This window comes from Protopterus annectens, chromosome 1.part0 (assembly GCF_019279795.1).
Source record: "Protopterus annectens isolate FY-2018-M chromosome 1.part0, PAN1.0, whole genome shotgun sequence".
Classification (NCBI taxonomy): domain Eukaryota; kingdom Metazoa; phylum Chordata; order Ceratodontiformes; family Protopteridae; genus Protopterus; species Protopterus annectens.
In genome coordinates, this window is record NC_056725.1 from 1,144,350,907 (window position 1) to 1,144,377,926 (window position 27,020).

The following is a 27,020-nucleotide window of genomic DNA, read 5'->3' on the forward strand; positions in this document are numbered from 1 at the left end:
ATCTGCCTGCAGTGCTGCTATATACACCTCAGCTATCCTTCTATGATGAAAAACAGCTGAAGTCATAACAGGCACCTGCAAAGCAAATATCATATAACCTAAACTCTGTTCCTGGGGTAACACATTAGGAGGCCCTTTCAGCTGGTTATTCATCTATTCAGTAACAGGCAAAACAGCTGGGTCATCTCTTGTATCAAAACAGTATGGATATCCTGCCAGGAGTAAGACTCCTGTGATCCAGACTGAACCAACAGAAGGCTGGCATTCACTGAGGGTGTCTAGGATTCACTGAATGTGTCTGGGAACTGGTGTCTGGCTTGGGCATACCTGGGATTTCTGGGGAGACCTGGCTAAAAGAGAAGCTATTCTACTCTCTACCTCTGAAGGGGCTGAAAAAGACAAGACACCCAGTCATTGAAGGTAGTGCAACCGGGAGTGGAAAGGCTGATGCCTCATCAGGGCTGACATCGTTAAGCCTATGTGGGACTTGTGGTATCACTACAGCCTCTCACTCTCCTTTCCTGCTGGTTACTTAACCACAAGCTTCTTGAGATTATCCTTGTTTCTGCATCTAAATTCATTTTTAAGAGAAGATAAGAACTCTCCATTTGGGATGGGGTGGATGCTACTCTTGCCTTAGCATTAAAAGTTTACTGCACTCTAAAATGACATGAGCATTATAAGCTCAGCACAGAAAATCATTTTATTAAAAGTTTCACTGTGGTCAGCTGTAGAAGCTTGATGGATGATTCTCCCTCCAAGCAAAACAAGGAATGTATGTGAGAGTCCTTGGATAAAATTTGTCTTCCAGAGCACACTAGTTACTGATCTTTACTGAGGACATCATGGACCTCTGAAAAAAAATAAGCAATAAGCAAGACTAAACAGAATACAATAAGTACAACAGTAGTGATCAGTACTTGTCAGTTAGAGAAAAAATATTCTCAAACTGGGCAGCTATTTCTGGACATCACCTGGAAAGGAAAGACAGACATACTGAAGGCCAATCATTTCTTGTCTTCTTGTGATAAAAAGAAACTCAGGATGGAATGGACTGATTTCCCTTTTAGCTGAATGTCAGACTGATCTCCTGGGCAGAAGAAGGAATTCTGATGTGTGCTGGATCTGTCCAAAAGTCTTACAAGCCAGGCCAGTGGAGTAGACATTCACCTATGGCTAATTGCTAATAATAAAGAATTATGTAACAGCAGTGATCCTTATGATGAAAACCTACTGGTGCTGGACTGCAAAGATCATAGAAAAGTGAGAGAGACATATTTTAGCTACACTTCAATGGGGAATGAAAGAGCTAACAAAGTTCACCACTCACCATCGTGGTCCCAGTGATTCAAAATGTGAGGTGAAGAGGTCATAAAGAAACTGAAATCTGAGGTAGAAGGAACCATGAAACTACCATGCTAGGCAATTCAGGTTGCCATGATAGGGACGTCCACTAAGCCCCCCCAAAAAAGAGAGCTGTGTCAAAGTGCCAGATGAATTAAAAGTAAGGCTTTGCCAACATTATGCAATCAGTGCTCTCATTCAAATATGTAACACTTAAGGGTCTTTGTCTCCAAAATGGATCACTGATCATTAGAACACTGAACAAAAAGGGGAACTAGTTTAATGTTATCTACACAGGAGAACCTGACAGATCTCCACTCTGGATCATCAATGGCACGTTATACACATGATCAGCTGTCTGCTGGCAGATGTACAGCATCCATGAACTATTTACAAAGAGGGGCAATGGCCTGATGTGAAATATGATGATGTCTATAATGAACGGTTGTCTCATTTCCTGAAACTGCCAGAGATCAGGATCTGGAGCTGGCCTCTGGCTCCCAAGTTTATCTTGTCTGATTATGAGTGGGTTGCAGGGTAAAGTCTTGCATTATATATGCATCCAGTAGCCATCAAGGCAACTTTATTTGAATCAAATATTGCATTATATATTACTAAATCACATCCCAAGGAGTGCTGATTCGACCTGCTGTAAAAGATCTGGAGACACAGAACCAGCACAGATGATGAACATGGCCATACAGGCAATACACACACATTCAAATCAAGGTCAAGCACCTGCTTTTACTGACATCTCTAACAGTCAATAAGATAAACAGCATCTACTTGGAAATGGAAATCACCATTCCTGACAGTGCTGCATGTTTTGTCAAGTGGTTTGAACAGTACTATATGCTGGGGAAGTCAAACAAGTACAGGAAAAAGAAGTCCAGGAAACACCACTTTTTTTTTTTTTTTTTTTTTTTTTTACCAAACTGACTTCTGGCCCATAAATAATCTTTGATGATATGGTCTGCCATTGCCAACAAAAGTATGGAGGCATAGGACAGGAGGATCTGCACACTTATGAGCACATGGCGAATACACATTAGGAAGCTTGTACACCTGATTTAACTTAAACAAACAGGGTGAGCATGTTGCAAGAGAGAGTCAGGAGGGAACTGCTTAAGTCCTCCACCTACAAGGTGTGTCTGCAGATGGAAGCAGATTTCAGAGCATAACGTGTAGCAAAGCAATGTATTTGGACCTGGACTACATACATGCCACATAACAAACAGTGCTGCCCATTGAACTAACTAAGTACATGCTAACCATTCCATGCAGTAACAATGGCACTAAGCACTAGATTGATCAATCAATCAATACAGTGTTATATACTCACGTGTCGCCCAACATCAATATACATATATACCTCCTACATGCTTCACATTACTGCAAACCTTAATGCACATCAATGCCATGAACAGCACACATGACATAATTGTGCCATTAGTTATGTGTTTGAAGTAATTATGATGCTGATGTACACAGCTTCCTCACCACTTTCTAACCGCTGTTCACTTAGTGCTGTTTTCATTAGCACTCTGTATTTTCAGGATGATGATAACTTTGTTTCTCCTTCCCATCAGTGGAAGAACATCAGCAGCAGCATGCCTGATGGCAAGACAATATCTGCTGAAAACTGCCAAATAATAAGACTCCTGAGTATCCTTCAGTCAGTTTGTTCCATGTGTCAGAATGGCTGAACACTGGGTTTTGCTGAGTGGGCATTCAGTAAGTGTTCCTAAGAGGGCCATTTTTAAGTATTTATATTAATAAAACAGTTCTCGGTTTGTTTCATTGGATTTCTCACTTTATCTAATTTTGAAACTAACTGTTTCACTTTTTTTAGGCATTCCCTGTAATTTCAAAGCCAGTAATAGTAGATTTTGGAATTATAACATGTCTTACATGGACCTACTCAAAAGCCCTGTGACTATACTCGGTATCCTACAGACTAAGAGGTTACCTGTGTCTGGAATACAAGGCAATTCCCAACCCAGTACTGATGGATTTACTGCACATCAGCAAGTCAAATGACATCAGAAACTCTCAGTCTGGGAATCCATTTTGTTAAAGTCACTTTAGAAATTGGATAACCTTGCTTATTGTCAGCAAAGGATATGAACAATTGGTCTGATTTTCTGTGGTCTTTGGTCCTGTGTAAATAAAAACGTAATTGTCTATGAACGTCCAATTGGTGTAATCTATACTCTGCCTTGTTGCCATAATTGGGGGAAGAATGCAAGAAGCTCAATGGACTGATTTAAGTTATACTTGGAACAAACCTTTGGCAAAATGGAAGGATTGGTCCTTAGAGAGACTCTGTCTTTGTGAAAAATGAGATACGGCGGGCAAATAGATAAAGCATGCAATTCAGAAACCCATCTAGCTGAAGTTATAGCAACCAAGAAGAGGGTTTTCCAAGACAGAAACTTCAAGGGGCAAGATGCTGCTGGTTCAAAAGGGGGCAGAATCATTGAAGCTAAAACCAAGTTTAGGTCCGGGGGGGGGGGGGTTCTCTTACCGGGGGCTGTAAAAGTGTTGCACCCTGTAAGAATGCTCTGCACAATTTATCAGACATAATATTTGAACCCAGGTCTCCTAAATGAAAATTGGAGATGGCAGCCAGTTGGACCCTAATAGTAGCTGCCCCTTTTTCAAAGGTCAAGAATCTTGTGAACAGGAGCCATAAAATGATCAATGTTATTACTTTTGGCCCAGTAAGAGAACCTCTTACATTTGCTAGTGTAAATCCTCCTAGTAGTGGGCTTGTGGAATGCACTAGTATGTGTTGTACAGCAGAGGAAATGTTTGGGAGCCTGGCTAAGACTGGAAGTGGCGTAACTAAGCAGTCAGCTTGAGAGTTTGAAGGAATAGGTGAAGCCCGCCTGACTGATGTGTCAGGGGTCCGGAACTGGGTCCAGTATCCAGGGCTCCAGTTGAAGGTGATGGCGAAGAAATGGAAACCATATCTGATGAGGCCAGTAAGGAGCAATGAGGATGAGTTTGCAACCCAACGATTTTGTTTCTGAAGTACCTTTGGAATGAGAGGGAAGGGTGGAAAGGCATATAGTAGTCCCGGAGGCCAATCGTGAACAAGTGCATCCCTGGAGGACTGTCCCGCAGGGGAAACTAGGGCAAAGTAGCTGCTGCATTTGTTGTTTAGGGGAGTGGCAAAAAGATCGCAGCATGGCTGGCCCCATTTGCGGAAAATTAAGTCCGCAACATCTTGCTTCAGGGGCCACTCGTGAGGTATGAGGATAGCCCTGCTGAGCCTGTCCGCTATCACGTTGGATTTTCTGTGAATGTGTGTTCCAATTAGAAAATGTTGGGAAGACATTACCCATTGCCATACTCGAAGTGCCTCCCGACACAAGGGGTAGGATCTGGTTCCACCCTGCCTGTTGATGAACCATACCACTGACATATTGTCTGTCTGGATTGCAATGATCCCTGTAGGTAGAGAGTCTTGAAGTGCCTGCAATGCCAGAAGCACCACTCTCATCTCTAGAACACTGATGGGCAAATGATACTCGAGAGGTTGCCACATTCCTTGGACAATCCATCCGAGATAACCCCCACCTCCCACCCTATCTGGGAAGCGTCCATGGTCACTGTGGCTACCGGATGCAGGTCTAGAAAGGGTCTGCCCAGAGTCACCTGGGGGAGACCAGCTACCATAGTAGGTCCTTTTTGCAAGATTCCGTGATCAAGATCATGTGTGACATTGGCAATTCCTGGTAAGACCACTGAGCAAAAAGAAGCCACTGTAGAATCCGCATGTGGAAGTGTGCTAAAGGAACTAGCATAACAGCTGCAGCCATTGAGCCCAGTACTTGTAAGACTGGTCTTGCCTGAACTTTCATCTTGTTTATGAGAAAAGACTTGTTGATGAATGGTTGACATCCTGTCTAGAGGCAGTTTTGCTATCATGTGTCTTGTATTCAAGTCTGCCCCTATAAAGATAATAGACTAACAAGGCAACAAGGCAGATTTTTCATAGTTTACTGTGATGCCTAACTGGGAACAAGTTTGGATTGTGTAGTCCCGTGCCTTGACTAGCTGATGCTCGGTGGTAGCAGTGAGGAGCCAGTCGTCTAGATATGGAAACACCTGGAATCCTAGATGCCTCAGGTGAGCTGTGACCACTGCCATACACTTGGTAAACACCCTGGGGGCTGTGGTGAGACCAAAGGGCAGGGCTCAGAACTGATAATGACTAGCCCCCATTCGGAAGCGTAGGAATCTCCTGGATTGCCTGTCCATTTTTATATGGTAGTACGTGTCCTGGAGAACTATGGAGCACATCCAATTGTCCTGACCCAAGAAGGGATGAATAGACTACAGTGTCACCATCTGGAACTTTATCTTTTTACTGATTGGAGCTTGGTCTCCAGTCCCCTGTCTTTTTTTGGAACTAAAAAGAACCTTGAGTAAGTTCCAGATCTGATTTGGTCTGTGGGGACTTCCTGGATGGCTCTTTTTTCTAGCAATCTTTGAACCTCTAGGATTGTATGATCCCGAAGACTGGGTGGAATGTCTGTGATAGAATGTTTGTCTTTTGAGGAGGACTGAGAAAAGGGAATTTTGTAATCCCTGGATATTATCGACAGTTCCTATGTTTCTGTCGTGTTAGATTGCCAGGCTGCTGGGTACAGTAATAGTCTGCCCCCGACTGCCTCCAGAGGTGGACAGCTGGGCCTCCCTTCCAGAGTGCTGGAAGGGCCTAGTAGAGAAAGTATCGCTGTCGCCCTGCTGTTGTGGACCCCATCTGCCATGAGGGCGGCGTCTTCCATTGCTGTTTCCCCCTCTGCCCCTGGAGGAAAAGTCACCACGTGTGTCAGGCGATGATCCCAGTGATTTTCGGAACCTCATTTTTCCACTCTTTTTACCCTTAGGATAGGGTCTAGATGGAGTGGAAAAATGGACCCCTATGGCAGAGAGCGTCTTGCCTTCCTGTTCACACCTGGTGAGAGTCTATTTTACCTGAAGCCCAAACAAGGATGAGCCATCAAAGAAGGTGTTGGTAAATGAAGACTTAAAGGGTTCCGCAAATTGACAAAGGCGCATCCCGAAAATGTCTGTGTAAAGCTACTCCGGTACCTGCAGCCCTACTCGCTCCATCTGCTGCATAAGAAATGAGCCTCATGGAAGAGTTTACCATGGAGGTCAAGGTCGCAAGCTGGGAAGCTGCCCTGTTCAGACCTCCCTCAGCTGTAGGATCTTGCAGGGTATCTCCTGGCTCCTTCAGGAGATCCCTCTGAAGTCGAGTGAAATGTGACAAGTAATTCAGCCATCTGAGAGTAAAAGTTGCTGAAGAAAACATACGCTTTCCATACCTGTCCATCGTATGAGACTCTTTGTTCAGCAGATGGACAGATGAAGAAGTTTCAGCAAGTTCCTTCTTGGTGGCTGCTGCCACCACCATGGCATCAACAGGGACTCCCTTGGAGAGAAAAGACTTATCTTCTGGAGCTGTAATAAATTTGTTAGGTCTCCTCGGAACAGGTTCCATGGTCACTAGAGCACTCCACACCTTTTGACTTACTACAGATAAAAGTCAGTCGAGAGGCAGAGACACCGAAGAGGTGGAGCGTCGGGAACCAAATGCGTCCAGGTATACGGACTTGTCCTCAGAAGGGGCTAGGGACTTCCAGCCACCCCTCTGTATAAGGATTTCCAAGATGTCTGAAAAGGAGACATCCTGAGAGGGGGACCGTGGTGACCCTTCCGACTCACCCAAGTTCGTATTTGAAGTGATAGACTCAGGGGAGTCTAGATGTTTCCTCTTACACTTCTTCTTCTGAGAGACCTCTTCCGAATGTTCGGGGGAGGTTTCAGAAGAAGTGGGGTTACCCACTGGGGCATCCTGGGGCACAGGTTCCCTAGGCTTGGCAAGAGGAGGGACAAAGGCAGGCATAGGCACTGAGGGAGAAGGAGCCAATGGAGCAGAGGGTGGAGCAGTCTCAGGAGACAACATGCTCATCACCTCGAAGGCACCACGGTCACAAGTCGAAGGAGGCCCCGGCTCTGAAGAGCCCGGAGATCTCCTTCAAACTGGGAGCAAAGGCTCCAAAGCCTATGTAGGAGCCGAGCACACCTGTGCCGAAGCTCCGAGAGGGAGAGCGGAGTTGGACAGGGGTCCGATGCCACTTCCCCCCTCACAGCCAGCGAGAGAGCTTCGGCACCCAGACCCCTCGATGGACTGAAACATTGAGGAGATCAGAGCGGTCATCGGAACCGATAAGGGAGAAGAAACCGGAGCCAACGGTTCCACCACCACGACCTCCATGCACTCCGGCTCCAAGCTCAAGAGAGTCGGAGGAGGAATCGATGGAGACGCTGGGAGGACCGAAGGAGACAAATCTTTATGGGCTGGGCTTGAGAGTAATTTAGCAAGTGCCTGTGACTTGAACAGCCTATTGACCACTCTCTCCACGTCATGATCCAAAAGTCTGGAGGACAGAGAGGAATGTGAAGAGGACCGGTGACTGCCTGCTCCAGGTTGCAGCAGAGGAGATTGTGGAGTGGAGCGTACTGGCTCCAAAGAGGGATACCTTGATCTCTTATGGATCTGGACTGCCTCCGAGGACACAGATGGAGCCGCCGGAGACTTAGCTTTGTCGGAGCCAATGCTGGGGTCCAACAGAGCCGAAGGCTTCCCAGTAATTTCTGTCTGTTTCAAGCTCATAACCGATGGCTTGGAGTGTTTCTCAGACACTTTGGCTGGCTGAGGACCCTGAGATGAGGCATCTTGAGAGTTCTTCAGGAGGTCACATAAAATAAGCTTATTTTTTCTTTCCTGCAGGACTCTGGAACTGAAAGCATGACAGATCGAGCAAGAGTCCTGCAGAACATCCCCTAAACAATAAACGTAACTCATGTGCCTGTCCGTAAGGGACATCTTTTGGCAACACAAGTTGCATTTTTTAAACCCAGAGGGTTTAGACTCTTTAGACATAACGAGCACTAATCAGGAAAAAGTTTCCGCAGAGAAAAACAGAAAACTATCACTCATAGCCTACAACAAGTAGAAGTAAACAGGTTGATAACCACAAAGGAAAAAACCTTAAAATTATTTTCTTTTTTTTTTAAGGGGAGAAGAAGGAGGAAAGGGGAGAGCCTCTAACTTAAACGGCAACTCCCCCGATGGGAGAGACTCTAACTTAAATGGCAATCCCAGAGAAGGAGTGAGGAAAGGAAGAACCCTCTAACTTAAATGGGCTCTAAGGGGAAAGCAGGCCGGAAAGAAAAAATGACGGCCAAAAAACACCACGAAGAGCAGAGAAAGGGGTCGTTAGACTAATGAAGAAAGATGCACACTCTAACGAGTCAATATAACCAGTAAATTTACCAAAAATTAGCAAGTAACTAGAAAACACATAAAGTACTTAGCCTGAGCCAGTATGGAGCAATCTCAACGTTGCAAGCAGCAAACAAGATTTGGGTAGCTGCTGCTAGGCATTTTGGGATAAGGGGTAGCCTTGAGCAAGTAAAAGCTCTCATGCTATTGTATATCGGCCAACTCGGAGCCAAGGATTGGCTCCAAACCCAACCAGTAAGAACGAAGGCGAGATGGGACAACGTAACATTTATAATTCAAAGTAGAAATGGGGTGATGATGAAATGGAAGGAAGCTCAAGAAACAAGGAGAGACTGGGATTTAGGATGCAGACCTTTAAGGAGCATAACAATGATCATGCAGAATATTATATCTATACAGTAGCAGAGAGTATGCTAAGAACTAAGCCACCATGGGAATTCAGAAAGGAGATTCTGCTGATAGGGATGACTGCAATTAGGGATATAGACAACATGCAAGAGGGGGATGGAATTTATTGGAGAAACTATTAAAAGAACCAAGATATTGTGAGCAAATAACTAGAGAGGGAAAGATGATAGAATGGGGAGACGCCAAGAATTTAGTTGGACTGAAGGTTAGAGATTGATATCAGTCCTTGATATGGAAGGCAGAGTACAGGCAAAGAGAAAGAAATAGGGGGTTCCTAAATGAAAGACAAGAACTGGTAGAGTTTTTAGTAGAATCTAGAACAGAAGCTGCCATTAAAAAGGAATAATTAGTAGGGCATATAAAATATTGCATGATATTATAAGAATCAATCAGAGGAGGTTAGAAAGGATTGGAAAGAGAGACTGGATAAGCAATTCACAAAGACACAATGAGAGGATATACGTAAGTCTCCCAAATATGCAACAAAATCTAGAAGATATACGATTTTTCCTTGGAAATGTTTACATAGGTATTTTAATACCCCAAGCAGACTCCAGAAAATTTCTCCTTAGGCAGACAGCAAATGTTGGAGGTATGAAGGGGAAGAAAGAGGTAATTGGGAACATATTTTCTGGGAGTGCGGTGAATTGGCAGACTTTAAGGATTCCCTGCAGGATGCACTGTTGGAGATGCTGGGTGGGAGGATTGGTTTGACAAGGGAGATGATTTTTCTGAGCTATGATACAGAATCGGAATTGCCAAGACATTGTAAGGCCTTGCTGTGTCTAGTTATGTTGGCTGCCAAAAAAGCAATTACTAGAAAATGGAAATCAAAATCTAAACCGGCTATACTAGGAGTAGTGAATATAGTGAGAGAGATAAAACAACTGGAAATGAGATCTTTAGAAAAGGGTAGGAGACAACTATGAAGGAAAAAACAGGAATTCTGGGAATGATGCATACAGGGGAGGAATGAGGTTTAAAAGAAGGCAGGACTTAAATGAGCTGTGTAATGTCTGACTGAAAATAACAATGAGATTATAACTGATGTATAACGTCTGCAGCTGGCAGTTTGCCGGTATGGTTTGCGATGCAAAATGCTTGCAACTAGGATTGTGTCGATGTGGCTTTTCATTTACATAAATGTATGATTGCCTGTGTCGTAAGTGATGGTTTAATAAAGATGCTTCTTGTTTAAAAAAAGGGTGGGACTTGAATAATTGATGTACTGTTGCTTAAGTTATATGAAATACCATGTATGCGGATATATGTGAAGTATAATGTTTTAAATGTGAACTTGTGAATTACTTTTATATAAATGTAAATTTGCCTCTTTCATAAGTGATAATTCAATAAAGGTATTTAAAAAAAAGCTTTAAAAAAACTTAAACAATCCCTGTTTCACAAAATGCCTCGGATTTTGCCTAATATTTGGTCTGCTCCTCATAACGTATGTTGTATGTTTTTTTAACAAATCAGTGAGAACTGTAGTCTCTAATTAATGGCAGATGTTTGAGTTTCAGATTTAATAGCATTCAGAAAAGCATGCTTATGCAAAGTACATTATTCTAAAGGGTAATATCTGTTTCTGATATTGTTCCTTTGCCCCTCATCACATTTAGCTTTTAGCTTGACTCAATGTGTGGGGTGGTGCAGTGTGTTCTGACAGTGCGCTGAGAAGATATATTCCTCTGTGGTGGTTATTTCTGTATTCATTCATTTATTTGATCACAATCATACTTCTAAAGTGTACAGTCACAGTCATATGAAAGTCTGAAAGTGGCATTCACATCAATGATGCAGGTCTGCATGTGTGTTTGTGCGTGCACGCACACAGTGTGTGTGTGTGTGTGTGTGTGTGTGTGTGTGTGTGTGTGTGTGTGTGTGTGTGTATTTGTGCGTGTGTATGTGTGTGTGTATGCATGCATGTATTTTCTGACAGCAGCAGCTATTGTTTAAATATTTATTCATATTTATTCATTCATTTGATCCCAATCATATCTGAAGTGTACACAGCCATAGAATTTGCTCTAATTGGTAGGGATGTTTGTGTGTGTGTATGTGTGTGTGCACGCGCTCGCATGTGTTGGTGGGTTAAAGTGAATTACTGTGGTCAGTTGCTATTATTTTAATTGTACTACAATCTCATATCTAAGGTGTATACACTCAATACATACATAGCCGGCCTTAGGCATAGGCCAACTAGGCGTCCGCCTAGGCCACCACTGTGGTAGGGGCGCTTTTCCAGTATTTTTCTGGAGTAGGCAGACCAGGATGGGGGCAACAGGTAGTGTGGTGGGGAGTACAGTGGAGCCCTTTTGCCTAGGGCACCAGTTGACCTAAGGCCGCTCCTAAATACATATGGATTTAACTGCTGGGTATGGGGACTGTTGGTGAATACAAGTAACTGACCCGGCTGCCATTTGGAGAATTTAAGTATTCATTATTCTTGCTTTGCAGAACTAGTGTGCATTTATGTGAGGCCAACTGGAAAATGTTACTGTTGCTCTTTTTTAAACACATTCAGAAGCCTAAGGTATATGTGAGCAGAAGTTATTTTTCACTTTGATTCTTTTAACACAGTCAGACATTAGTGGCTGTTTTTTCTAAGGCAGCTGTTTTTAGTACAGTCAGAAGTCTGAGGTATACACAGTGACTACACTTGCTGCAGTTGATAGGTTTAGTGTTTGTCTGTGTTTAAAGTGACAGGGGATGTGGGAGAGATTGCATTGTTTCTAAAAGCAGCTAGTTGGTCATGTACATTTTTAACTTTTCTTCATAAAAATCAGCACTGTACACAATAAATGACTTGCTGTGCTCATCTGGGTAAGATACATGTGAAAGCATCTGATCACTGGCACGGTGGCTCTATGCATAGCTCTCATCTGCTTGCCTACAGAATCAAGGACAAATCCGAACATAATCAGGAGCAATCAAATACACTTTTTAAAACATTACTACTATTAACATGACAATGTTAGAATGAAAGAATGTGAATTAACATGCATTTTCTGAAGTAAAAGAATTCTGTAACTCTTATCTGTTGCCATTATTTACTAAGTGAATTCTACCACCTTTTCTCCAAAGTCACCAGTTTTAGGAGGATTTGAGAGGGGCAGAGATAAACTTTTAGCCAAAATGAATGGCATCCCTGAAAATCAGGGTTTTGGGACCTATCAGCCCCAGGCCACCAGCGTGATTCAATTAACTTCCTCAGACTTATTAGAGCACAGTCTTGGCCAGTTAGGGAGTGTTAAAAAGATGGAGGAAAAAGCTATTAAGTACAACAAAGCGGGGAAAACCAAGAAAAGTAAGTAATCTATCTCTATTGTGTGAGGCCAGCATGGAAGAAACACAAGGGATGGGCACTAGAGAGGATTAGGGGGGAACTAGTGTGCAAAGGGGGAGCAAGGAAGCTTTTTGTAGTGCTTGCATTTCACCTAAGGCTGGCCTTGTTGACTGTAGTCAGACATCTAAGATGCATATAGTCCATAACTTGGCTGTAATGAGTGAGTACTGAGGCACTCTGTGGATGAATGTGACTTACAACAGCTGTTTAAGCGCAGTTGATGGTCATTGACCTCTCATAATAGAGACCCAGAGCATTACAATTAGCTCCATCTATTCAATGCTTTCTGCAGCCCTCCTTACTTTAAAGTCACCAGCCAGCACTGAATGTCACCATGATATAGCCACTATTATCCCTATTTCAACTAATGCTGTGTTACCACTAAAACTGTATTAACAAAGAAATGCAAGAAGTACATTATGAATGCACTGTTAATGATAAATTACCACATCACACATCAGTAGAGAGTTAAACACCCACACGTGTATACGAGGAATGCCAGCAACAGCATTAGAGCTGAAGGAGTGGAAGTGCATCTGTACATATTGCCAACTTACGCAGAGAAGATGCAGTGGACGTCCCACGGAGAAACACCTGAAGACCATCATCTGTATCACTTGTGCTGGCCATACTGTTCCTCATCTGCATCACTGACACCTGGGAGCACAGGCTCGGCTGACGATCCAGCTTTTTTGCTGTCTGAAAAAGATGAAAACAGAAAACAACAGGTAGTTTACCATCCTTACAAAATGATAAAAGCATGAAAGCTTACCTAGCAGCAGATATCTGACACAACCATTTTTAAGTATATAATAAAGACAAGTAAATTATTGGTGTGTGTGTGTGTGTGTGTGTGTGTGTGTGTGTGTGTGTGTTTCAACTGAAGTCTTCTTTACTGGTACAACTAAAGATATTCCATAACTGTACCTAACACTATGTCATCAGGCATTAAACTAAGTTGTCCCAGAACTTCCATTGTTGTTTACTCGTGACTGGTACAGTGATAAATAAATGCAGAAGCCATTACATGGATGCAGGAAGGCAAAACTCATTAACACCTTTGAAGAAAAAGCCAGGTTCCCCTCAAGCAGCAGTAAAAAATGAAAAATGAAAGAGCACTATGTCTTACTGCATGACCTTGTTTAGATCCAGGTTTTACAGTTAGCCCTTCTGCATGTACATAATCTTCAAGGACATCCATAAAATATAATGAAAATTTCTTTAGTTGTGATTAAATATTAAATAAAGGAATGTAAATTTAGTACTAGCCACATACACCTGCTACCCTTAAGTATTACATACATAATCAGAAGAATTCTTAGTAAGTCTAAGAATTACATTCAAAGCTCAAAAGGGTCTTCATTCTGAAAAAAATATATTCATGGCCATAAAAAAGGAAGGAAGAAAGAAAGCGCACGCACACACACACACACACACACACACACACACACACACACACACACACACACACACACACACACACACACACACACACACACACACAGACACACACACACACGCACTCACGCACAAACAGACACACACACTCGCACACACGCGTGCACACACACGTGCACACACATGCGCACACACACACACACACACACACACACACACACACACACACACACACACACACACACACACACAACGTGCACACACACAAAGTACAGTCTTACTTTTCTTCAAGGGACCCAAATGAGAAAGACAGTTATGCTGGGGTAGCTTTTCTAAAGCAACTCAGTGTAACACAGGTAATATATTTCAGTGTAATATAAACAATAAATCTCAGATAATACATGTAGATGTCTTGCCAATGGATGCCTCATTGACAGTGATCCCATTCCTTACTTGAAATATCCATTTGCATGGTATACCACAATACAGGTAGTTAAGTGGCCTATCAGTATTAAAGTAAGGGTGGTCTCCATTTTCCATACTTATTTCTTACCAAAGAATGAAGGAGAAGTTCTAGCACAAACATATAAGTCAGATAAATATACAGATAAAACAATGGAATCTACACATAGCCTGCAAGAACTGCAATCCGAGACAAAATCAGAGGCTCTTAAATGTTTTTCATATATACATTTTCCAGGCAGTCTCCTTAGCCAGGTAAACTTGGATGGTGCAGTGATGTAGCGGTAGCATTGCTGCCTCACAGCAAGAGGTTCTCTGGTTCAATTCTTGCCTGGAGTGCTTTCTGTGTGGAGTCTGCATGTTCTCCCTGCATTCGTGTGGGTTTTCTACAGGTACACTGGTTTCCTCCCACATTACACAGACATGCATCTGGAGTGTTTCTCCCTGGACCTCTGCTGAAAATTGGCTTCATTCCAAGTCGGACTTTCCCAGTGTAAGATTAGATATGAAGGTACTTCATAGCTGGAAACACTGTATGCCATGAGACTGAGAAACAAAAGTCTTAATTATCCAAGCTCATGCTTCAATAGGTGTCAGTCTCTTCCTTACGAACCAAGTCTTGTGCACTGTTTAGCATGAATTCTCCAAACACTGTAGTTCATTTAATAAGGTTTTATTACATGTTCACAATATACAAATACTGTCTCCATTAACAGTTCTGATAAACAATTCAAGTTGCTGTACATCATTCTGATTGTCCTGAACACGGTAAAATGACACAGTCTCTAGATGACCTGTTTTCTGTACTCATGCTCGAGTGTTAGACATCTTCTCTGAAGTAACAGGTAAAACAAACTTACTAACCTTAACTGCCTTGCTATCCCGAACACAGCATATTATATTCTCTTTTACAGTAATCTTCTTCTATTGACTATATCCACCCCCTAATCCTTGATCCTTAGATTACACCTTGTTTTTAGCTTAACTTATCTCTTGATTCTTTCCTTGAGAAAAGAACATAAGTACTCTCTGCAATCTTCCCTTGACAAACTGTTATTTCAGCAAGGTCAGCATTCAGTGGAAGAGTCTTTGTTTCTGCTTTCTAAAATGTATGCATAAATGAAGCATGATTTCTAGCTTATTTTATTCTTTTAGCCTGTCTAATGTCTGTAAAATGAAAAGCCCTGATCTAACACCCAGTAAACAAATGTTAAATAAATAAAAAAAAGTCTTGAAAACGTGCATGCCATTAAGAAGAGTTAAATCCAATGCAAAAGGTAGACTGAAAAACTAACATCTCATTTAAGAACTCAAGCAGAACCTACACAGAAAACATACTAATGAGAATATCATTGTATACAATTCTCTTGATCCCTTCCCATATGACTGCAGCACAACCCTGTTACTGTCTTAAAGCATGCAGCAGATAGCAATACTATACTTGCTAAGTAAAGTGGGGTCTGAGCCTGACTACAGCAACTGGCAATGGTAAGTGTAGATCGTGGAAAGAGGGTTCCCTTCATAACAGGCATATGCTCTCTGCTCTTGATATAAGAGTCTGGTATGACTGCAATCTCATAATAAAGCAATGTTGCAGTTGTTGAATTTATGTCTATCCAAGATACTGAGACACTAGATGTGTCATGTAGCACGCTTAGGATAAGAAAAAAGTGCAGCCTAATTCAAAGAAAGTTTTAGTATTCAGCATGCCTTTAGCAAAGAATGCATGACATGAGTAAAGTTAACTTTGTCCTTATAAAAATATATATTTTTTCAAAACAGACAGAATGAAGCTTAAAAAGTTATTTCATCAGAAGATAACTACAAATTAAAGCACTGCTTTCTGTTATGCAGTATATCTTAGAAGGCTCGAGTGTCTCAAAACAAGAAAGAATCAAGCTTCTCAAACAAAGTTCAGGTCCCAAACAAGGATTCAGGTGAGGGACCCACCCATTAAAAAATAATTCCCCTAATGCTATCCCTTTCTCTAATATATGAAAGACTTAAATGCGCAAGAGAAGAACATGAAGGTCTAGTATTAAAGCTCTGCTTCCATCAAGGACAGAAAGTAATCAAGGATATAGCTGGTTTTACAGAGCACACTGTACATACCGCTCTTTGTAGAAGCTGCTTATACCTGCTGAAATAAATTCCTCATAAACTGCTATCTGGCAGGGCCATACCCGCAGACATCAGACTATGTTCTCACACACTCGCACGCGCACACACACACACACACACACACACACACACACACACACACACACACACACACACACACACGAAAATACAAACAGAAGAAGACCAAGTTGCTGTTGGGTTTTGTCTTGGATGCTACATTAGCTAAATGTCATCCCTTGTATCCCTACCTCATTGCATTTATCTCGGGAGTCCTTTAGCCCTTTCACTGACCCACCCACTATTTCTTTCTTTGGTACTGTATTTTAGGACCCTACCACCTTCATACTGATGTTATACCTTCTCAAATCTGCCTTTATTTGTTCCCCGCCAAGATTCCAGCTGCTACCCATGTCCCTTTCTCCTTCCTTTGCCTCTTCTACTTAACTGTACTCCTCTCAGTTGTCACCTGAGGAAAGGTGTAGGGCTGCAACACATCTGCTTCCTCTCTTCTAGTGAATGCATGCCAATTTATAAAAGTCCTTCTTTGGAGCTCACTCATACAACCATCTCTGCTCATTCAGTTTGTTATCCAATATTACACATAGCTGTAGGAGTTTGCCTTACTAGGAAGCCACTCAATATACTGACAACTACCTTACCAAATGCTGAATTCCTAAACCTGCTACACTGAAAATGTTGTGCGCCAAATTCTTGTCATTGCTAAAAAGGCAGTCGAGACAGTGAGGCTTGCTATACTGCTTTACTACCACAGCATTATATATCCTAGCCCAAGGCAATATAACCTCAAAATGGGGAGTGAAGCCCAGTTTATGTAAATACATTTTGATTTGTTAATTTTCACTTGAAGAAAAGCAATGAATTGAAATCTGATCACTCAGACTTCAAAACAGTGCAAGAGAACCCTTTAACATCAGTCTATAGAGTGTTAATTTCACCTCAGAATTTCTTAAACCCAGTGTACTACCTGCATACCCCAAAATCCTATCAGTGTGCAGCACCGACTTTTCACATTGCATTTTATTATTCAACCTGTAGCTGATTATGTTCACCACACCTTTGTTCCTCCTGTAAACTCCCTGTTATCACCTCTGTTAAACTTCAAATTCAGTTGCTTTACTGTTTATAATCTAAGCTCTTTACAAAAAAAAAAAAAAAAGAACAAGAAGCAAAGTATGCAGCATACTGAGTGAATTAATTAAATAAATACTGAGGGTAATGCATGCTGCTGTGAAAATTAGAACTTCAGACAATACAGAATGCATTAATTAAATACAAATATGCTAAAAAAAGGCTGTTAAAACAATTAAAATGCTGCCATAGCAAAATAAAAGATCTTATGAAACAGCACAATAAGTAGTCTGTTAGCTAGAATGAATACAGGAACAAACACAGCATCTTTCAGATGGAAACTCCTGCACAATATACAACATGTTGGTAAATAAATAGTATGCAAAATCTTGCACACCAAAATCCATGTCTTTCCAATTCTTAGCCAAACATCAATAGCAATGACAGTCAATAGCTGAACATTCATAATCAATCTGATGCCCATAGTCAAATGACCACATTCTCCCAGGAACCATCATCAAATGAATGACTAAATGAAAAAAAAATGGTTAAAAAACAAAAAACACTCCAGTATTCCTTAGTGTACTGTACAGAATTTCAATGCAAAGGACCAAGCAAGCACTGATGAAGTCCCAAAGAGCCCCAAAGTAAAAGTGATGTCTTCTCTAAAACACTCTGACATTTTCTAAATGAAAGTGGCATCCTCTCTAAAACACTCAACATTTTTCAGTGCCCCCGAACACGTGCCCACTCCCAAACTTAACAAGGCACCAGTAATTCATTCCCTGATGACAAACTTGACAAGTTGAAAATAGAGCAAAGAGTAAAACAAACACCTAAGCTCTTAACAAAAAAGTGACCATCTTCCACTATCTTTGACATGGGAATATTCTGTCTAGCTTCCCCAAACCACACTGAAAATACTACACTTTCTGCACAGCTGAAAAGTCCACAGAAGTACCTCACCAAGAGGATTACTGGCCTCAAACAGATGCCTTATGCAGCTCGACTGAAGAAACTCCAGCTGTACTTGGTTGCATACCGCCTACTCAGAGGTGATCTCTGCCTGACATACAAGGCCATGTCCAACCCAGAATTGATGGACATGCTCCACCTAAAGAAAACTACATCCCCTCGAGCCACACGCTCTAGGGATCTAAATCTCACCACAACAATAAATAGGACGTGCTGGAGGGACAGATTCCTGTCCCAGAGACTTCCCATGCTTTGGAACAAGATTCCAATCTACATTAGGCAGAGCTTCTTGCTAACACTCTTCAAGAGAAACCCTGACGAGTGGATGGGAAACAGAAAGTTTACCCCGGGGATCACTTCAGTGGCTCTGCTGGACAGAGGCACAGGGAACTAATCTAAGGGGGTGGTGAAAGCCAACACATTCTGGCTAGGCGTGTAAATGCCTTTGGGCAGATAGCCTAGTACCTAGCTATGAACCTATGAACCTAAATCTTACCTTTCATTTATTCATCCATCCTGAAAAACTTATAATTCTTTTGAAACTGGCCTATTTGATCAACTGTACCAATATGCTTCTCCAACCCTAGTATGCTACCTACCACAAGAACATTACAGAACATTGGTCCCAGTCTCAAACCATGCACACTACTTAATCAATATTTTTTTCAAAGGTTTTATATCTTTTTTTATCACTTGGTTCTCATAAATTATCTTGATCCAAACTTCTGTTAGCCAAGTCCTGAAGGTCTTCTGAAGTCATGACATAATTCATTATCAGGACTCACTTCTCTATTTTAGTGGTAACTCAGCCACAGATCTAGGTCAGTCATAACTGGCATAAACCCTCCTGCAGAAAACCATGATAATATCCATATGCAAAAAAATAAGCATTTTGGTAGTGCAAAAAACGGTTCCACAGAATCTTTACACTGGATAAAACTGACATAATCTGACCACTGATATTCTGGTTACTTTCTAGAGTCAACCTTATAGAAAAGGCTGAAAACCGTACTCTGACCACTGATACCCTTTTTGATTTCCACACCCATCCTTACATTTTCACAAAATGCCCAGATTTTTGCCTCATATTTTTGGTTTGTTACTTATACAATTTGCTGATTCCTGCAAATCATCAAGGCTTGAAGTCACTAAACAATGACAAACATTTGTGTATCAGACTTCATATCCCTTAGGAAATGATGCTAATGTACATATCTTATTCTATCAACTAAGTTTATAAGAAAAGTATTTAAAATATGTTCCCTCATTATTTTTGGCTTTGCCCTGAATTCTTGTTCATAGAAGTTATGAGGTATGCTTAAAAAACAATCCTCCTGTCCTGCTGCACCACTTCAGTTTAAAATATATACTGTGCAGTTTAAACAGTGTTTGCCAAATAATGTTCAGAGACCATAAATGAGTTTTCTACAAATGAAGGTACTCCACAGACACTGTCCCCAAACCATTTGATTAAATCAGACTTGAATTTATCAAGACTAGACCTTTCTAATTCCTAGTGGTACTTCATTAAATAATCTACCAACCTTTGATAGTAATACTGCTTCCCCATGTTTGCATTATAAACTGAAATGTTGACAAAAATATTGTTCCTACTAGCATAACTATGTTGTCTTAACTCCATACCAATTGCATAAAAGCAGCAATCGTAGATTTGTACACAATTATAAGGTCACTCTGGCTAACCTGTGTATCACATTGAGTACAGGGACTATTGCTTCAGTTAGTTCCTATTTACTTCACATTTGTTAACTAGGTAATTGAACTGGCCCAAGGACCATTTTAAACCACAACCCAGGATATAAAGGCAGAAAAATAACAAGAGTAAATACAGTGCAGGATTATATGCTATCTATGCAATCGGAACATGTACTTACAAACAGTAGACAGTACAACAACACAAGTTTGAATTTGAATAGAATCAAATGCAACAACAAACAACAATGTGTAAGGTACAGGAAAGAGACAAATGCAAATAGTAGAGGTATAATGTAGTACAGAGAATGGTACAGTCAGGAAAAACAGTACAATCAGAATATGAAAAGCATCTATTAAGTACTTTGTAGACATTCGGTAGTTACAAATGTGGAACATGGGAGTCTGAGACACACAGAAGAAAGCAGTACATTGCAAAAAAGGGACGGCAAGAGTAATGCAATAGAAGAAAACACTACTATTGTAATACAGCAGACATACATATACATACATATACATACACATACATATACATACACATACATATACATATACATACATATACATATACATACATATACATACACATACATATACATACACATACATATACATACATATACATATACATACATACATATACATATGCATACGTATCTGTAAAAAGGGTGAGGCTGCCTAACTACTTGTTCAGCCTGACAGAGAGTGGGGTCAAAAGATACTGTAGGGTAACAGCTGTGTTAGAGATTACTGGTGGAAGTACAAAGGTAGAAGGACTAGAATACTGGAGTGAAAATAAGTGTGGAGGCAATCACAGACGTTATATACATGTGGAAAAGATTAGGTTCTGGAGCTTGTGTCCCAGAAGCAACTGCATTTGTTTTCATTGGAAAGGTGGTCCTTGAGATTTTTTTTTTTTAATGGATGAGATGTCTACTGCCTTTTTATTTTTGTTAGGGATGCTGTTCCAGGAGGCTGGAGCAATTTTAGAAAATGCCTCATAGATGCAGATAATGTGAAAGAAGGCCCTTGTAATTGTACACCATTAGTGTTTCGAAGTGAATAGCACTTTACTGGTATTGAGTTTATTGGGTAGAGGATGACAGTGCCATACATGAAAAATTTTAAAAATAAGAACAAAAGTGGATCTTGCAGGAAGAGGAATCCAGTTAATTTTTTTGAAGTATGTTGCTGTGGTGGTCTCTGTTGTTGGCTAGGTGTATAAATCTGAGGATTTTATTTTCAGTGGATTGAAGCAGAGCCGAGCAGTATTCTAAGAGGGCAAAGAGCAATCATTTAAAGGCTATATTCAATTCTTGGTAGCAGAACATTTTCTACAATTGTACATCTGGCTTCAGGGATAGTAAATTAGATTTTTTTAAGTGGTTTTAAGCTCATTTAGGACTTTTTGGACTTGGGATTCAGTATGAGTATTAAAGGAGGGGTTTTGGTCAAAGATAATGCCTACATATACTTGCTGTTTGTCCAGGGTAATTTATTTCCTGTGATCAAGGATAGTGAGGATTTTAACACTTTGTGATATTCCAAAGAGCATAATAGTGTTTTTTGATTGACCAGTTTCCGATGGCTTTGAAAGCCTCTTGCAGCTCAGCATTAACAGTAATGTGATTCCTGTTGGCCCAACTGACCATGTCATCAGTATAATCGATGCCTTTAATCTGAAGCAGGTCCCATGGGAGATCATTTATGAAGACAGAGAAAAAGGTCCAAGAACTGAACCTTCAGGGACTCTTCTGTATCCTTCTATAATTTAGACATTTAAATCCTTTTATCTATTTAGTACAATATTTCTAATTTTTTTCCCATTCTAGTTAATGGAGTACAATTACGGATAAAAACAGGTCCGCAGAATTCTATATAAGGTCTTACAACAGCCTTATAAAGAGGATTTAAAACTCTCTTTTCATAACTTGAAATACTGTGCAAAATATCCCTAATAAAGAATAGCATTGCTTATTAACCAACTCTGTACCCATGAACTACCACATAGGCGGTAGTCTACTTAACACTGAAAGTGTGATAAGAGACCTTGGGACACAGGTGGACAGTAGTCTCTCCTTTGATGAACCAATCGCCACAGTGGTCAGGAAATCCTTCTACGTGGCACACCTCATCACAAAAGTTTCTCTTCCAAGAAAAAACAGGTCATTGTTCCCCTCTACTTGTCATTCATTAGACCCATTATAGAGTACAATGCCCCCTTTGGTATGTACCTCACAAGACATCTACAACAACTGGAAAGGCCCCAGAAACACCTAACAAAGAGGATTACTGGTATCAAACAGATGCCCTACTCAGATCGTCTAAAAAAACTCCAGCTTTACTCCGTCGCACATCACCTACTCAGAGGCGATCACTGCCTAACATACAAAGCTATGTCCAACCCAAAGCTGTTGGACATGCTCCACTTAAAGAAATCCCAATCCCTCCAAGCTACATACTCTAGGGACCTACAACTTGTCACCACAATAAACAGAACATGCTGGAGGGATAGATTCCTGTCCCAGAGACTTCCCATACTCTGGAACAAACTACCTATCTATGTCAAACAGAGCTCATCATTAGGACTATTCAAGAAAAATCTTGATGACTAGATGGGAGATAGGAAATTCACCCAGGGGATTACTTCTGTGGCTCTGCTCGACAGGGGCACAAGAAAATAATTTTCTTGGGTGGCAAAAGCCAGGGTACTGTTTGGCTAGGCTTACAAAGGCCCTAGGGCCAATAGCCTAGTAGCTACCTATGAAGCTATGAACAAAAGAATGTTGTCATACTAACTGGTTACCCACTATTAATCCCAATCCCATAGTCTTGTTATCATTACTTAATATAGCATGACGCACAGTATAAGAAAAGCATGGCTTATTACCACCAATGTATAATACTTTACATATACTGACATTAAAGCCTATGTTCTTACTTAGTGCCCAAGTGTAGGGGGTAACTAAAACCCCTGTAAAAAGTTTGATCTTTTATTGAATTAATGATTGACTCTGTTTTGATGGCATCAACAAGCCTACTAAGACTTCCTACTTTTAGTTGGAAAGTCAAACATAAATGTATTAAACAGCAAGTGTACAAGAATTAAACCCTGAGGAACCACAACTGTTACCTTCCTATCATTAGAAGTAATGTCCTTAATATTAACCTTGAAGGACCTCTCAGTCAACCAACCACTAATCCACTTAACTACATACTGAGTAATATGCAGTTTGTCAAAATGGATGCAATTTCTCTATGTGGCCTAGAGTCAAAGTCAAATGCCTTGGACAGATCCAGATTGGTTATGTCTACTAACAGGTTTGCATCCGCTAACTCCAATACATTTTGACAGAAGCTTAATAAGTTAGTCAGACGTGATACACCATAAGAAAAACAATACTGAATGATGTCCAGTATGGTACACATATAATAAAAACTATAGATATAATAAATATGGTATACCTATGTTGACATCACTATTTATGGGGAACAAATACGGAAGATCACATCAGAGACATACATACAAATAAGTATGCAGACGCAGAATCAAATGCTTAAATGTATTGTATATTCTTATATTTGTACATTCTTGTGTTTATACTTTTCTACTGTATGTCTCTGATGTGATCTTCCGTATTTGTTCCCCATAAATAGTGATGTCAACATAGGTATACCATATTTATTATATCTATATATCTATAGTTTTTATTATATGTGTACGTGGATTAGTAGTCCCATATATCTATGGTTGCCATAGATCAACTTATATATAAATATTAATATTTAGTTTAAATATTGATTTTACAATCATGATCCCTTGTATTTTTAGCATCTACAATATTTATTATTAATGTTTACGCACAGCTGCTACATATGGATTGACCCTATGGATACTCATACACGTATCCACTGGGTATTAAAAGTGGATTTTATTTATAGGTATCTGAACACTGTCTATTAGCTATATTCATGACAGCTAGTTATGTAATTTTTATTAGTATTTATTAGAATTAGAATCAGCGATCAATAGATATAGTAATATATGATATATGTATACACAACGTTTTTATTTTCCTGTATATTGTTTATTTATTTTTATTTTTGTGTAAAAAGTGATGTATTTTGAACCTACAGAGCACGATATGCACTTTAAAATAGAATGGATGTATTATACATTTTGAAGAACTTTTTGAGATGTATTTCTTTAAATGGAAGTGCTGTGTTGGCGCCAAAAATTGTTTAAAAAGGTTTTTGTCAATTGATTAATTGATTCTGATGAAGTCCACATGCTGGTGGATGAAAGCACTAGATCAGTTTATTTCTTTTTTTTGAATCAGTGGTTTTTATCTCTTTGTCTGTTGTGTTGAGCTATTTCAATTAAAACAGGTCATATTATTGCTTCATACTGTGTGTTTTATCCTTCTGGACCAGTTTAGTGTTTGAGATTCGTTGTGGACTACACACTATTCTTATATTGGATATAAAACATCCCATGATATTTAGCAAAAACAGATAGGCGTTATTTATAATAGTCATTAATTACATACACATCTAATCAACAGTCATTAATTACATACATATCTTATGAACGCTCACATTTCTTCACATACATATACAGCATTTCAGCCCCTACCTTCTTCTCTACAACCATGTCTTTATTTTTCCGTCAGCCATTGCTAACCCACATCTTACTGTAAAATATTTCTTCATATCTACTATTCTAAATAATTCAAACAGCACTTAACAAAATGTTATCAATTTTATTTCTTTATTTATTAATTTTATTTTATTTATCGTTTTTTCACCGGGTTAATCCCATTAGGCTATAAGCCTCTTTTCAAAGGGGACTTACAGTGATATTTATCCTTTTTCTCTTTCATTTTATCAACATCTCTTCCATGTATTATATTTTTCAAATTCAATTTTTTTAAATATTCATATTTATATGTACTTTTAAACTTTTCCCATGCAATCTTAACTCTCACATACTAATAAAGTATGATGTATGCTCTATATATTTGTGGCCCAATAAACACAAATGCTTAAACTGACTAAAGATCTGTTGAAAAGTTTACTCAGCCCTGCTTCTCAGACTGTAGATTGTCAGAAGGCTTAAGAATACTAAACAAATGACTGAATAATTTTTTTTACAAATCATTCTTAGTTATTAAGTTAATGTCAATGTAATCAACAGTTTGTCATTCATTTTTTGTCATCCTTGTTTTAGCTGGATTCCATTTGTATGGTGCTTGCAGCAACAGTATGAAATGAGCTTTTGTAAATGTGTGCTATCACCAAAATAAAGGTACTGACAAATAGACATGCTACCAGTATCAAAACATTACAGAGCATCTTTCTACTGTCTTTGATATCATGTACAGTTTCAAACAATTTAATCTTCTGCATTTATGTTCTATGCTTTTTATTTTTATTCATATAAAAAGTAAACTCAAACAGTCATGTCTGACATCTACCAGTGTTTCTAAAATAAACATACTACAGGATAAACTAAGCTGCCCTTTACGTGCATTAGGCTGCAGGCAAAGTTTGGCAACCTAATGCCTCTGAAAAGCTATGCTCATTCTCTGCATGGTGCATGCTGTCATATCCCTGAGTGAGAGGGCAGGAGTTCCTCTTTGTTATTTACTATTACTGTATTATTACTGTATGTCTGATCTGCTGAATATATCTACTTAGCAGCCATTTTGGATTTCTGGGTTTATAGTTTCTGTACTTACATTATTTCTCATTTCTTGTTTCCTCACAGTCCATTTCATTTATAATGTGCTGATTTATTTTTTTCCCTGGAGGTTTAAACAAATTCTTGGTTAGGGACACGTAGCAATCATTTGTGTGCAAAGGGATTAACTCCAAACGAATTGTGGAAGGAATAGCATTTTTATTTAAGTTTAACAGAACAGGACAGGGTTTACCCAGTGAACTGCCAGACAAAGGTGCACTGTGATCATTTTAGATTTTTTTTTCACCCTGTTCAGTATGTACCTGCTGTAGTTTTAAACCCAGTGGCTCTTGAGCTGGTCACCTTTTTCATAATTTTGATTTGACTAGCTCATCCTAGTCTTATCTGCTAACTCTGATGAGCACTACAAGATCATGGTCACATTAGAGGACCTTTCCCCTAGAATGATAAAATGAGAAGTTATGTACCTACCATAACGTTCCATGTTAGGTGTCTTCTCTCGCCTTCTTTCTTGCTGGATGGGTTCGGAGCCGATCCTCGGCTCCGACTCGGCCACTTACTAAAGCTCGAGAGCTAATTTTACCGGCTTGAGGCAACCCTATATCCCATGATGCAAGGCGATAACTACCCAGATCTCGTTTGGTAGCCAAGGAAAAATCATGCAATATATTCCTCCAACTGGAGAGGAGGAGGAAGAGGAAATAATCCCCCGAAAAAAAACAACCTGATCTAGTGACACTAGTAAGCTAATTAGCTGGAAAAATTGGTTCAGGACTCTTCAAGGAAGAGGAACAATCTTCTCGGTCTGAACAGGCTAGGGGGATGGTGGGCGGGACGCAAGAAAGAAGGCGAGAGAAGACAACTAACATGGAACGTTATGGTAGGTACATAACTTCTCAATGTTAAGTTGTCAATCTCGCCTTCATTCTTGCTGGATGGGACCGCGTCCCTAGCACCTTTATCCTGGGTGGCTCAATGGAACAGACTCTTGAGAACGGTGGAACCAAAATTTGCTCTGTTTCTGGAGGCCAAGTCCAATTTGTAATGGGAAACAAAGGTATGAGGAGAGGCCCATGTGGCTGCTGCACAAATAGTGTCTATTGGAAGTCTAGCCTGAAAAGCTGTAGATG

At 40.2% G+C, this 27,020-nt stretch overlaps 1 protein-coding gene across 4 annotated transcripts in view; it reads right to left on the reverse strand.

The window, feature by feature from the left end:
* Positions 1 to 27,020, reverse strand: part of BVES (blood vessel epicardial substance) — a 1,268,883-nt gene that overhangs the window by 122,246 nt on the left and 1,119,617 nt on the right. For all 4 annotated transcript variants that reach the window (XM_044065172.1, XM_044065155.1, XM_044065163.1 and 1 more), the window contains one exon: positions 12,986 to 13,127. In XM_044065172.1, coding sequence (XP_043921107.1) covers positions 12,986 to 13,127 — 142 coding nt within the window. The remainder of the gene's footprint in view (positions 1 to 12,985; positions 13,128 to 27,020) is intronic.